At 42.5% G+C, this 14,609-nt stretch overlaps 1 protein-coding gene across 2 annotated transcripts in view; it reads right to left on the bottom strand.

Moving 5' to 3' along the window:
- The window catches only part of stx1a (syntaxin 1A (brain)), a 37,790-nt gene that overhangs the window by 21,745 nt on the left and 1,436 nt on the right, over nt 1-14,609 (bottom strand). For both annotated transcript variants that reach the window (XM_071521006.1, XM_071521014.1), the window contains exon 2: nt 9,576-9,675. In XM_071521006.1, coding sequence (XP_071377107.1) covers nt 9,576-9,675 — 100 coding nt within the window. The remainder of the gene's footprint in view (nt 1-9,575; nt 9,676-14,609) is intronic.

Raw genomic sequence — 14,609 nt, 5'->3', positions numbered from 1 at the left:
ATACACTTGTATACATTTGTGTCTCTTTTCTGTCTATAATGTTGGTGCTAGTGGCAATATGTATGCGGTATATTTTTCAAGGTCAGAGAAATAGTGGAGTTCAACTGATGTGGTGGGCTGAGGCCCTTGGGGTAGAATGAATAAGCAGTGCTGTATATATGTGTGTGTGTGTGTGTGTGTGTGTGTGTACAGGGATAGAAAAGTTACTTCATAAATATAATCATTTACGTAGATCGCCTGCTTAAAACAGTAATCAGTAATGTAATAGTATGCCAAATCAGTAGTGTAATCTGATTACTTTCAGTCTGAATGAGTGTAACTGTATGAATGTGTTGCTGAAAAGGAGCAGTTGCACTCAGCAAACATTCTCTGGATAAATAAAGGTTAAAAAATGAGATACTTTTAGATTACAATGGATTATGATGGATCACAGTTACATTTTTGTACCCAGATTCCAACAAGCCTGTGTGTGTGTGTGTGTGTGTGTGCATGCACATGGCAACAGGCAACGACTTCAGAAACTCAGAGGGGTGTAAGGTTATACAAAAGTATTTCTCTCATTTCTCTGTAGCCATAGCAACCTCTATAACCTGGTCAATGAGGTCAATTGCACCAGCATTACAGAGATAATATCATAAAATAGAGCTTAGTGTCAGGCCGGGCACAGAGTGTGTGTATGTGTATTCAACAGTTAGATTAGATTTCCCCTTTAGTCCAACCTGCTCAATCGAGTGTCTATTCACCATCATTACTGCCTGTCTGGGAAGAGGAAGAGTGGAGACACTGATGAATAAGTAGAGGGAGAAGTGAGAGGGAGGCAAATTAGAGGGCAATACTAAGGAGTCAATTGAGCTGTGACTTCACAGTGGAGTCACACTCCATTCCTCTCCCAGACATTCTCAAATGGAATCTTCAGGTCACGCTTGTTGCCATCATTAAGACTGTGTTGCTATGGCGATGTGTGTGCTTGGTCCTCTCACCAGCTTCAGATTGTTTCAAAGTGGCAGAGGGAAAGAGAGGGGAATAGAGCAGGGGAGATGCAGCACAGCGGGAAGAAATGGATGAAATTTGGAGGCAAGAATACAGCGGGAAAGGAGAGGAAGAACGACAACTGTTTAATCCAATGTAATGCATATGACCATTTCCACAGTTAATGTCTATTGATCAGGATGGCACTCCCATCAGGGATATGAGGAGGAGAGCATATTACTGTGATGAAAGGAAAAACAAATTCTTGGAGGTCCTGGGTAATTCTCTTCCAAACTGTCACTGTTACAGCTAGCAGTATTTATCCAGTCATATTGTGTTCATTCAGGCATAAGAATACCACCCAGGTTTCATCTCGACTGTTGCGATCAGCAGCCTGCCTCTCACACTGATAAAACAGGGCCTGTCACTATATCAACACAGTGTGTGTGTGTGTGTGTGTGCGCGCGCGCGCAATGATGTCACAGTGCGATGACACCAACAAGACCCTGAGCCAATTCTCTTTCCTCCATTCCAATACAGGGTCAACTGCTGCCATTTCAATCTCTAACTTTTCAGCCTTTTATCTTTTTCTTCCTCCATATCTTCCTCCTAACATCTTTGCAATACTCTCTCTCTCTCTCCCCCTTGCTCTCTCTGTAAATATATTAACAGTGCTTTGTGTGTTTGCTCCTCTTATTGATCGTCTAGAGTCCAGGTGTCTGCTCTTTTCGGACAGACAGACTCTGAGCTTATCCCACAAACGCCCGCATCACTAACTTAATTATGGTATGCACTCATGTAATGACAAACTGACAACACAGATAAAGACTAACTACTTAAAGATACTAGAGAGCAACGAGATCAGAGATAACATACAGTACTTCAGGAAAAATCGGACTGAAGGAAAACACCAAAGTCTTGCTCATCTTTAACATTTCCCTGCTACAGTACTTCTGACCTACCTAGCACAGCATGACCCACTGCCATATTCTGCAGAAAATCCATACATGCAGCTATGCTACAGTGAATAATATCAATACTATTTAAAATCCTGACATTGCTGTGTATCATTAACTGTGTAGTTTCTCTGCAGATTATGGCACAGATGTGGGAGTTGCCTTGATCTGGTCTCTGCTAACAACCCCCTTCCCTCTCTCTTATCTCCCTCTCCTATAACATCTTTCAAAACAGCAAAGGGGGCGAATAGACAACACTAGCATGGCAGTTTAATTCTCACTTTAAAACTTCCCCCAGCCTCCCAACACTTGACATTTCAATCTTGACCGGAGCAACTATCGCCCCACACCTCTCCCTGAACCCCGGTCCGAGAGCCAAGCAGACAGAAGGCAGTTAAACTGATTTATTCCTGTGTGAATGAGTTATCCTACTAGCCTTGACCTCTGGTGTACGTGTGTGTGCGTGTGTGTGTGCCTGTGTGTGTGTGTGTGTGTGTGTGCGTGTGTGTGCCTGAGTGCATGTATGAGAACATCCAAGCCAGCTGGGTCACAGACTCATTAGCCCCGGGTATGACCATCCACATCAGATTAACTTCACTTGAAGAGGGATATTATTATTCCACTGTATGAAGCTATGTCTTCAATGGCCATAACACTACATCAACTCAGACAATATGACAGACAGGGTGATATAAGAGAGAGAGACAGAGAGAGAGATGAGGGAGACAGAGAAAGATATGACAAAGAAAGATGTGAGAAGGAACAAAAGGAAAGGAGAGAAGAGAGTGAACCTGCAATTGTTTTGGATTTTGGTTGAGGATGGAAGAGCTTTGTGCAATAGCACTCTGAGGGTGGGAGAGCACTCAGCCAAAAACTGACACTAGAAATAGTAACACTCACAGGCTGCAATTAAAACAAGCATCTCCACTTTAAAGTTCTGGGGAGATAAAGGGCTGTGAACTGAGGCCATTTAAGAGGCAGAGGGAAGACACTCCTCAGGAACTGGAGGCTGAGATGTCGGAGAGAGCAAACACTAAGTGGGCGGAAAAATAGTATCAGTGTGAAGGAGTGGATTCTCAGGATGTAATTAAACTTGAAGTCTAACTACATTTTGCAGTAGCTTGGTGGTAGTTCAGCCGGTGGCATGATTGTGTCTAAACATTGGTGGAGACCAACTGAAGGCCGGGGGGCTGGGGGCTCCCCCAGAAAGTTTTACTAATTTTAAATGCATTTCCTGCAATTCTACAGACTTTGGCATCACTGTTGAGCTTTCTTGCATACAGTAAAAGAGACTAAATCACCTTCACCAAAAAAGGAAAATGCTAAGTGACAAACTATTGATATATGTAGACACGACAACCTCTTCCTCCAACCTCTCCTGGGTGTGTGTTACGCGCTGCAAGCATCCAAACTGCTTATAAGGATTGCGCAAGGGAGGAGAGAGTGTGAAGGCCGTGGAAAAAGGAGACTTACGGGGAATTCTTCACACAAATATTGTGATTATTTCCTATCAGACATTGTTGGACAAAATGGACTACTTGGACAGCTTAACTCTATTCATATACATTTATTATTTTTTATTTATTTTCTGAACTCAGCCACACAATTTCTCTAATTTTTCTGAGTTGTTAGCCACTTTCATCAGCTGGACCGGCTGGAGGCTTGGTGGCGTGTGTATGCTTCAAGGCTGTTAAGACAACATTTAGGCATATATCACACACACACACACACACCTGAAGCATGTGACATCCAATTGCACATAGATTTTGACTTATTTTACATATATTAGACTTGAAAAGTTTGACTTGTAAATGTATCCATCTACAGGCCTACTCCAAATAGAAATAAAGTTCTAATCCAAACTCATTTTTGGCATTCAATCGGCAGCTTGGCCTGCTGTTTCTCCTCCACCAATCAGAACATGGCTTTGGTTCACCATTCTAATGGATTATGACATCATTGGATGGAGCTGGACTCTGCTCTACCAACCAGAGCCTGTCTCAGCTGCACTGATGACATCACAATCAGAATTCTGACGTGTTTCGTCACAGCAGCTCAGGGCATAAAAGGCCACGCTGGAGATCTTCAATTCATACCTTACCACACGCTGTGTGGTAAGGTATGAACTCCCCTGAGCGCTGGTACAGCTGATACTTGGAGGCAAGTATCACAGGTCCCCCTGTGACCTACCTGAAGAGTAGCTTCACCAGCTACTTTTCCTGAATTTCCCCAAGGGGATTGATAAAGTGATCTTATGAAGATCTGAAGAAGATCTGAAGAAGATCTGAAGATCTTATCTTATCTTATCTTATCTTATCTTATAGGGCTTTAGGCCCTTGTCAAAGTCCACAGTAAGAGCTTTACCAGGGGTAAAGGGGATGGGTGCTGCCGCTGCTGCTCCTGCTGCTGCACCAGGATACTGTGCATCGGCCATAAAGGATTTAGCAAAAGTACAAGAGTACAGAGAATATCACCAGTAGATCCTGGACCTTCGATTGGATGGTGAACGAGTCAAGGCTTATTTCAGGCTTCCAGGCTATGTGACATGCGGTGCGCTTGCGGAGTTCCAAAAAGTTGAGATATTTTTATCTCAGGACACCATGGTCTCACCTGAAAAAAAGACGCCTCGCAATGTGTGCGCACTGCGACCGCTCCATTCTCGCTTTTCAGTGTGTCTGTAGCGTGCACACATTGAAAATAATGGACTTAGCGAGCAAAAGACGGCGCATGTGAACCGTCAGTTTTATTGGGGGGGACAATTTTGCCTACTTTGAACATTGGGGGGGGACACATGAGTTCAGCTAAATTAAAATTTAGATACAGTTTTTGTAGTTTATTCGTTTTTTGTCATTTTGCGGTGTAGTGAACAACTGCACCTGCCAACTATTTTAAGCTATAAAAGTAAAGAAGGGAATTGCATTTTTCATCCTTTTATATCTTAAATTACTAATTTAATCTAAATTATATTAAAACTTACATTTTTTTTTCTGTGAAATGGTTTGGGTTTAGGTCCAGACTGTAGTCTCTGTAGTTGGCAGATGGGTATCTGAGTGAAAATGTGAAATGTGAAAATGGAGTGATGGACATTACATACAAAAGGAAGTTAACATTCCTTGTACTTGCATTTACATCCAGACTCCATAGTTTCTGGCAGGCAGCTGTTTTTCTAATTAATTTTACTTAACAAAACTATATTTCTCTTTAGGGTAACTTTGCTATAGTTCAACTTCTTGTATGTGAAGTAACTGGTAGCTTGTAAAACTAAACTTATTGTAAGTAAAACCCACAGAAAATCACACTGAACGTTTCCTTCCTGAGACACTAGTGGTTGTCATAGTGGGATTTCTTGTGGCTTTGTTTATGTTATGGTGGGATTTGTCCTGTAAAAAACACTTCCAAAGAATATAAGTAGGCAAATCTACATGAAAGTGAAAATCAGATGTAGTCAGATGTTTAGTCACGCTCAGCAACTCCACAGAACAGAGACTTAACACAACTACACTTTCCTCCAGTGGAGATATCTCAGCTTGGTCTATAGAGACCAGACCATCATGATAATATCTAACCTGTCACTAAAGAGAGAGGATAATCTGAAATTGCAGTTTGTGAGGGAGAGTCAGTATCTTGTTGTCAGACTACAGAAACAGGGGCTTAGTGAGTAAATACAGTATCTAACACTGTAAACTGTCCTTAACTCTGGAAGCTCAAACCCGATTCGATGTATCAGCTAGTGTAGGGCAAAGGAGAGGAGTCAAGTCAAGTCTGTTTATATTGCCCTTCATGTGTATCAAAGGGCTTTTATTCTTTATTATTCTATCTATTGTAAGGTTGACTGGACAGGTACTCTGAAGGTTTTTATTACCTCTCACCTTGCTAAGGACTGTGTTTCACTCTTCCCTCCACTCCACACTCTCTTAGGAAAAGGCCACTGATCCCATGGATGCTACTGGTGGAGTAGCAGACATCACTGACCTTTGACCTTTCGTTATAGAATCTGTTATTGACAATCTCATAGATCAAAATAATGAGAAGGAAGGCTAGGCAAGACCAATAAACAATACTAAAAATGAAAATAAAAAATGCGATAAAACAGTCTTAAAATTTGCTTGGTTTTTTAAGCATAACATATATTTTATGATTTATCCATGGCCATTTTGAATTCAAACATATTTCAAACATAGCACTTCTTCCTTCTCCTTCTCCATCTCCATCCTAGGCATACATTTATACTCATCAGTGTGGGGAAATTGGCTGCCACCCAAAATATCAGGGTCAATAGTCATTATGATCTGATGGCTATTACCTAATCTATCATCATTATTGAACCTACTGTACAGCGCTGCTGAATCACTGCCCACACAAACGTAAACACACAAATCCTCAACCCAACCAAGCAAAAACAAGCACATATACAAACACACACACACACACACACACACACATATACTGCTGTTCTCCTGTGGAAATTTGCTGTGTAGGGGGTGGATAAAACTGTGATATGGGATAATGCTTAATGCAGGGGCGAGGGTAATATTACACAGAAGCTGCGTGATTCTGTGTGTGTGTGTGTGTGTGTTAATAAGGGTAGAATAAGTGACGTCAGGCTCTGTGTGTGGGCTGGAATTAACCCCGTGGAAATCACCAGAAAGAGTCTCAGTCAGTGAATACAAAGCCTCCCAAGTAGAGGGGAGGCAGAGAAGGGGAGGACAGGCCACAGAGGGATGAGGAGCAGAGTGGAAGTGGGGGTGGACAGGGTCGTGAGGCACGCCAGGTGGGTGGCGGATGGGTTGATGTGATGATGTGATTATAAAACTGGTAAACCGTGACAGAAACAGAAGGTTTACTGCCTAACAATGTTATGGTGTGTTCGGAAAGACCTTCACATTGAAAAAACGCACTTTGTTGTGTGTACGTGTGTGTGTGTGTGTGTGTGTGTGTGTGTGTGTGTGTGTGTGTGTGTGTGCGATTCTAACTATCCCCAGCTCAATTACCCTATTTAGCAGAAGACTGGAAAGAGAATAAAAGACACTGCGATCACATTCACTCTCAGTATCACACACTCACAGTCTTAGTACATTGTCCATTATATACCGTATATATGAGTGCATGTGTGTATGTGTGTGTGTGTAAAAGACAGAGGGCATGTGTGTGTGAAGAGAGAAGAAGGCTATATACGGGAGCACTGCGAGAAATATCCTGATATTGCCTTTTTTATGACATGAGAGGAGAAAAGAAAAACTAGATGAGATTGTTATTTTTCAGGAAGGAGGTGAAGAACGATCTGGCAGGAGGAAAAAGCTCTGAAGTTGCATCAGAAGCTAAGCAGGCAGCTCACACCTTAGGGGAGAAAATAAGGAAGAAGAATACCAGAAAAGATTTTATGGAACAAAAGGCAGGCTCAAAAGCTGGAAGACAAAAGGAAGCAAGAAGAAGAAATAAGGTTTTTTTTTTTTTTAGGAAAACGGCCAATCTGTCTGTTCATGTGAGTGGCATCTGCAATATAACAGTGAATAAGTTATGGATCTTGAAGTATGTTAGATTTTCACATTAAAATGTCATTGTGCAATTAGTTGTGATGACACATTCTGATGCTAGCAAAAAAACGCAAATGTCAGAATTACAGACTGTAACGCCAATGGTCTCTCTCTCTCTCTCTCTCTCTCTCTCTCTCTCACACACACACAGACACACACACCACACACACACACACTCACTACACGCACGCATACATACACTACCAGTCAAGAGTTTGGACACGCCACATTTTTCTTTATTTTTACTATTTTCCACATTTTAGAATAATAGTGAAGACATTAAAACTATGAAATAACACAAATGGAATTATGCAGTGACCAAAAAAGTGTTAAACAAATCAAGGCTATCTTATATTTTAGATTAGTTAAAGTAGCCACCCTTTGCCTTGATGGAAAGACAAAGGCTTTGGAAAGAAATTCATACACAGGCATCGACTTCACTGTTTATATTGTCTAAGAGACAAATTTCAAGCATTTAAGCATAAGCCAAAAATGGCTTTAAGATAATGAAAAACACAGTACATTCAATCAGGTGTGTCCAAACTGTTGACTGGTAGTGTACATGTACACGTACACATACAACACACAGCAGAGTTCTCATAACCCTAACACACACACTCCACACACACCACACACACACACACACACACACACACACACCATATAAAGCACTGCTAAGGAGATAGTCTCGTCATTTAAGTGATTTAGGTGATACTCGTCCCCGCTAGTGGCCCCACCGCAACAGGCAGAAGGCAAGAACATATTGACCTCCACATAATGAACGACCCTGACATTTACATCAGCCGCTGACTGATGTGCACTTATCAGGCAGACACACACACACGCACTACACACAGAGTCAGACACACGCACACACACACACACTGGCACGCAAACACACATGCAGCATTGATTTCGGTCACGACAGAGACGACTTATAGAAGAGTTCCTATCTTAAACGGAGCACCTTGTCTCTCGGCTGCTCCGCTCCCTGTGTCAGCGTCACACACCGGCTAGTTAAAGGGCTCATCTGACGCCTGCTGCAACAAGCAGATCGATGCTTTTTTCAGGTAGGAGGGCGGTGTGGGGAGGGTGGGGTGGTGGGGGTGGATTACCAGTGTGAGTAACATCCCCCTTGTGGGAGCAGGGGCCTAGATCAATGGCCTGACATGAAGGTTGGGAGGGAGGGAGGGGTGTGTGAGAATGGAGATGGGGGAGTAGAAAGAGAGGAGGAAAGATGGATTATAGCAGCCGACACGCAGCACGAAGCAAACAAAAGCAAAGAGGAGAGTGGGTGAAATGGGAGAAGGGCTGCCACAAGCTGAGAGACGCAGGCAGAAGGAGTCATGGTGAGAAAGAGAGAATAAATAGAGTAACAGAGGGAGAGCGGAACAGAGGACAAAAACGGACAGAGCGAGACAGCGTGACGGTGACCGTACGACAATTCACTGAGAGAGTATAAGAGCTCAAAAGTGCAGAGAGGACTGATGGTAAATGGGACGGTTCTCGATGTCTTCGATGTTCTCAGACTTCTATCGCGGCCTCCATCATCAGGCGGGCTTCTTGCTTCTCTGACAAATCGTCCTTTTCCCTCATTTTCTTTTGTGCGATAAGAGTCATATTTCTCCGTTCTGTTCAGTGGAATCTGCCGCCATTATCAGGCTTTTTGCTGCTGCTGTGCATTAGATGGGATTTATTCTCCTACTACTTTCCATTTAGAGCCTCTTCAACTCATTACTGAGTCATTATATTATTAAAGATTAACGTTATCATTAAAGACCCATACACCATGTGTCTCTATAAAAGGGGCAGACTTGGCTCTGACAATGTAACTTCTTCTGGCTGAATCAATAATTGAATAGATGACGAATCATCCATTAGGCATATTTCTTATATCTGAACCAGCAGATGTAAATATAATTGCAACAGGACAAAAAGACAAAATGAGTGAAGCAGCAGAAATACAAAACCACCACCTATGCTCTAGAGTTAATCACTGAAATCCTTTTTATAATGAAACCATAGATGGAGGACTGGGGGTTTTGGTGGCTGTGGGGTCATTATGTTGAGAGAATCACAACATTTGACAGAATTAGACAAACACAAACAGACTTACTCTCATCGGGGTTGGGTGAGGCGAGGATGGCACTGTGCTTCCTCTTTACCTCTTCAACTTTTTCTGCCAGAGACTCAATAAAACCGCGGATCTCCTCCACCTATCAAGAGAGAGAGAGACAGACAAACAAAAAGGCCCTTTTAGATCCGCACAGTATACTCAGGCAGGAAGCATCAATGATTAGTCTGAGTGATATTGATAGAAACTAAACTCAAGATGTCATTATCACATTAGAGACACACTGGGAGCAGAGTGGAGCAGGTTCATGCCAAGGAACACACAGATGATAGTCATTTTTAATGTTTACCCTGCTTCAAACATTATTCCTCTGTAACTTTAGACACACTGAAATATTATTTTATTTGTGTGTATTGTGTGGACTTGTGTCATCCAAATTCGCATTCCCATCTGCTGCAAACAGGATCGTACTCAATTGTGATGCTATCAAATAACCCACTTACACATCCTCATCAATATGTAGCTATTATCCATTAATACAAACTTTATTAATACTTTATTCATATGCTTCCTTGTTTGTTTCAATCAATAATTTTGATAACTTGCAGAACACATATAGCATCTGAATCTCAAAGTGCAGTGGAAGTGAAGCAGTGTGCTACTCTTGATACTCATTAGGTATCAACAAGTAAGCCAGCAAGCCAGCGCTCACTTGTGTCTTCACAATCTGTGACACAATTAGGGGTCAGAGGCTCTTAAGACACTTAGACATTTCAAAATATGTGAATTCGGGACTTCACCTTAATAAAATCATGCAGTGGAAACTATGTGTGGATAACTAGAAGGCATTTGGAGAGCGCAAACCTCCACCAAGACTGAACACCTGTCCAACTTGCTGTTACACCCAAACACATAATTCCTATCACTTTTAATTTTTAATTCTAAGTTTCTTGACCCTGCAAAAATACCCTCAGGATTCAGAACCAAGTCTCTATGTCTGTTAGTTTCAATGTTATGGCTAAAAAATGCTAATCAACTAATGGCGGAACTCCCAGATCTGAATCACTAGCAAAGTCGAATCACTTGTTCCTTGGCCAGGGAGGTCTATCTGTCCACCAAATTTCATGGAAATCAGTTCATAAGTTTTTGAGATATCCTGCTGACAGACAGATAAACAAACTAACTAACGAGTGCAAACATAACCTCCTTGGCGGAGCTAAATAAATCAGGATAAAGATTGCTCTTTTCCTGCCTCTCTCCCTCTCTAAGTCCTCACTCTGTCTTTTTCACACACACACACACACACACACACACACACACACACACACACACACACACACACACACACACACACACACACACACACACACACACACACACACACACACACACACACACACACACACACACACACACACACACACACACACACACACACACTTAAATAAGCACATCATTAAATATAACTGAGGCACGGTGAAGAAACTGACCCCGGAAGTGCGCCGCACACCTATGTCCTTTTAACTACACAGTATCATCTGCCAGAGACGCTCACCAAGACCACCTCCCCTCCCCTCTGCTGCCCCTCCCCCTCCCCTCCCCTTCCCTCCTCCCTGCTGCCTCATCACCAGCTGTGCCGTCTCTGGCTCAGGCAACAGCTGGAGGAACAGCAGGTCACATCTGTCAGTGACTTCATCAATCTCTACTTTCATCTCGGTCTGTCATCTACCTCCGTTTGCCCCTCCACCAATCACTTTCCTCCGCCTCCACTTCTGCTCCGTTACTGCCTAGCCTTCATTCTTCTATTCACCAATTCGTCCATCGCCATATACTGTATCTCTGCATCTTCCTTTCCGTTTTTAGTCCACTCTTCCTCTGTCACTCCCTCCATCCGTCCATACATTCCTGAGCGTCACGGCCTTCTTTTCCCTCCGCTCTGCCCAGGTCATTATTCTCCCATTATCTCCTTAATTAGCTGCTGATTGGATCTTTTTTTTTATAATAAGGACATAATTGGCTCTGGAAGACCAGTGGGAGACAGCAAGCCCTACTGTAGGTGTGTTGAAAAGAGTACAACGTGGTATACTCTGTGGTGTGTGTGTGTGTGTGTGTGTGTGTGTGTGTGTGTGTGTGTGTGTGTGTGTGTGTGAGAAAGAAAGAGTGAGGACTAAGAGAGAGAGAGGCAGGAAAAGATCAAAAGGTTAGAAAGTAAGAGAGAGAGAGAGAGGGACAGTTTGATAGGATGGGAGGAGTAGAGGGGGAGGAAGAGAAAGAAACCATCTAAAGCTGCCTTGGTCCGGTGGAAGTGAGTCACGGTGTGTCTCTCAGCCAGATCTCAGCTCTCATCAGACATCAGGCAAATTTTATTGGAGTGGGAGAAAAACAATATCAGACGCACACTCGAAAGCACACACACTCATGCACACACATACTCAGACACAAATAAACAGATGCACATACTTAGGCGCTGACACGCAACAGACACTCATACATACACAAAGGCTTCTGTGTGACAACTCCATGCGTGACTATAAGATAAAAGCATTCGAATCACGACTCACACTCCTCTGTCAAAGCTGTGAAACACACGTAAACACACATGCACAGACTTGCTCCTACACACACACACACACACACACACACACACACACACACAGACAGAAGGCCAGAAAGTGTGGAGGTAAACAACCTAAGTCAGATGTCGCACCTCCTGCTGAAGGACATAGCAGAAGGTAAAGACTTCATCTCTGACTGCAGCGACCATCTGTTGCATCTTCATGTCAGTATCCCCATAAGTACAGACTCTAGTGAAGATGCAACACACAACATTCAACATTATGGTCAACATACAGTATATCATCTGCCTCTCTTTCTCTTAAAGGTCCCATATTATTCAGTTTTTATGATTTTGCTTTCAAATATACTATGGCTCAGAATATGGTTGTTCTTCATGATGTTTTGCAGATAAATGCAGTTTAGTTAAAAGGGTATTTATTGCAGCGCCCGTTCAAAACATGCCTGTTCGGAACGGGCCGATTGCTTGGCCTCCGGTATTGCTGCTTGCAGCTTTCTCGAGAACCGCTCATCCAAACAACTTCACACTCAACACTGCGCTTCCAGTCACTTGCTTTGAGCCCCGCTGATGCACAGAGCGCTGTACGCTTGTTTATTCAAAGTTTATTAATATTGAACATGTCGCGTGTCCAATCCGACACTGCACGTCCTCGGGTCCCCAGCAATACACCCGCCAAGTGTGAAGTAGATCGGACAAACGGTTCTTGAGATATGCGAAGGACACACATACAGACAGAGATTCCTTGCTTTATAGTATGATGAATATGCAGACTAAGTCCTCACAGGCAGAACAGTCACAACCCTGGACCCTGATTGGCCGACAACCTAAGCTCCTCTAATTCAAATGAGGTAAACCTGCTAACTGGCGGCTTTCCACTGGGTTTGTCAGTTCAAATACCGCAATTGCCCAATTGGAAAGATTTTAGTAATGCTTAAGTAAGATCATGCTTAAGTGAGATCATGCTTATGTGAGATCACAATCATGACCAAGTCCAGTTGTGATGTGTTGACTGGAGGTATTGTGTATTCATGTGCTATCAGATATATCGGAAAACTACTTGGAAATTTCACATGAATGCCCTCCAAAGTCAGATGATTACATCAGAAATTCAGAGAAAATTTAGCTACCCAAGTTTCCGAATTCTGACATGATGACCTTTAACATTCTCAAGAAGGAGAAAACATTTTTGTGTCAGTCATCAGAAACCTACCACATACCTGTGCACCTTTATTGCAAGTTTGAACTTAGCCAGACTGACCTAATATTTGTATGAATGAAGTTCATCAATTATAGCTTGTTTTGTAGCAGGACATTCGTGTTTGTTTACTGTTTTCCAAGTTTGATTTGATCTAACAAAATTTAGCAGCCGACCTGGAAGTCCTGGATGTATAACTTCCCACCAGCACATTAATGCACAATTAGTCCGAAACTGCCTGTATAAAATAGTGGCTTTTTGAAAATGCAATAACTTTAAATCTAACCGCTCAAACAAAATACAATTTTAACGATGTCTTCATTCAATATTTTTGATTATATGTGTATACAGATAGAGGAAAAATGTAATTCCTATAATAGGGCCCCTTTAACTCTCTCTCAAATACACACAAGCATGCACACACATAGACACACTGCAAAGTGTGCGCACGTTACATCAACACATGATACAAAGCCTGCAGCACGCACAAACACACACCACACACACCACTCTCAGGGTCATGTTTACGGTGTGAGTGAAGGACAGAGGGCTGCAGCAGACTCTCCACTGACTGCCATCCTGCCAGGTTTTCCACTGAATCCTTAATTAACAAACCCAGTCGGGGTGAGAGCCTGATCTCTGCCTCCACTCCCTTATGCTGCTACCCTCACTATCAGTCCCGCTGTACCTCTACATCTCCCTCTGTCACTTGTTATTACCACTCCTCTTCTCTGGTCTAGCTCTCTTCTCTACATCACTCTCACTTCAAACTCTCTCTCTCTTACTATCCCTCCCTCCAGCTTCTTACTCTCAAGCTGTTCTCTGTTTATCCCTCCTTCTCACCATTTCACTCAACCCTCACTTTCATGAGACCAATGTAACAGACAGAAATACAAGGCAGATAAAGAGATGAACGTTTCGGCGTCGAGGATTGATACAGTTTGTTAGCAGTGAGAACCAGTAATGGAACAGAAATGAGAGGAGACAAATGTGAGAGAAATGACTGCAGGCGGCGGTATTCCCACAGAGCCAAAAACTCCCACACTGAGTTTTCGGTTGTTTTTTTTAGTCATATTGACTTGACGAAAGCAAATAAATTGATAATATACAGTAAACAACACAGAAATCAATATGCACAAGTGATTTAAAAAGACTATCTTGTAAAAGATAACAAATACAGTATAGACAGATAATAAGAAAGAGAAAGAGACAAATAATAAGAGACAATAGAGAAAGAGACAAATAATAAGAGACAATAGAGAAAGAGACAATCATCTATACAGATCAAATTATTGTTTCCTAAGAG

Source organism: Centroberyx affinis, unplaced genomic scaffold (assembly GCF_046629955.1).
Source record: "Centroberyx affinis isolate AG114_WGS23_722 - 3 ecotype Tasmania unplaced genomic scaffold, CSIRO-AGI_Caff_v1 ptg000076l_1, whole genome shotgun sequence".
Taxonomy (NCBI): Eukaryota; Metazoa; Chordata; class Actinopteri; order Beryciformes; family Berycidae; genus Centroberyx; species Centroberyx affinis.
This window is presented reverse-complemented; position numbering and strand designations above follow the sequence as displayed.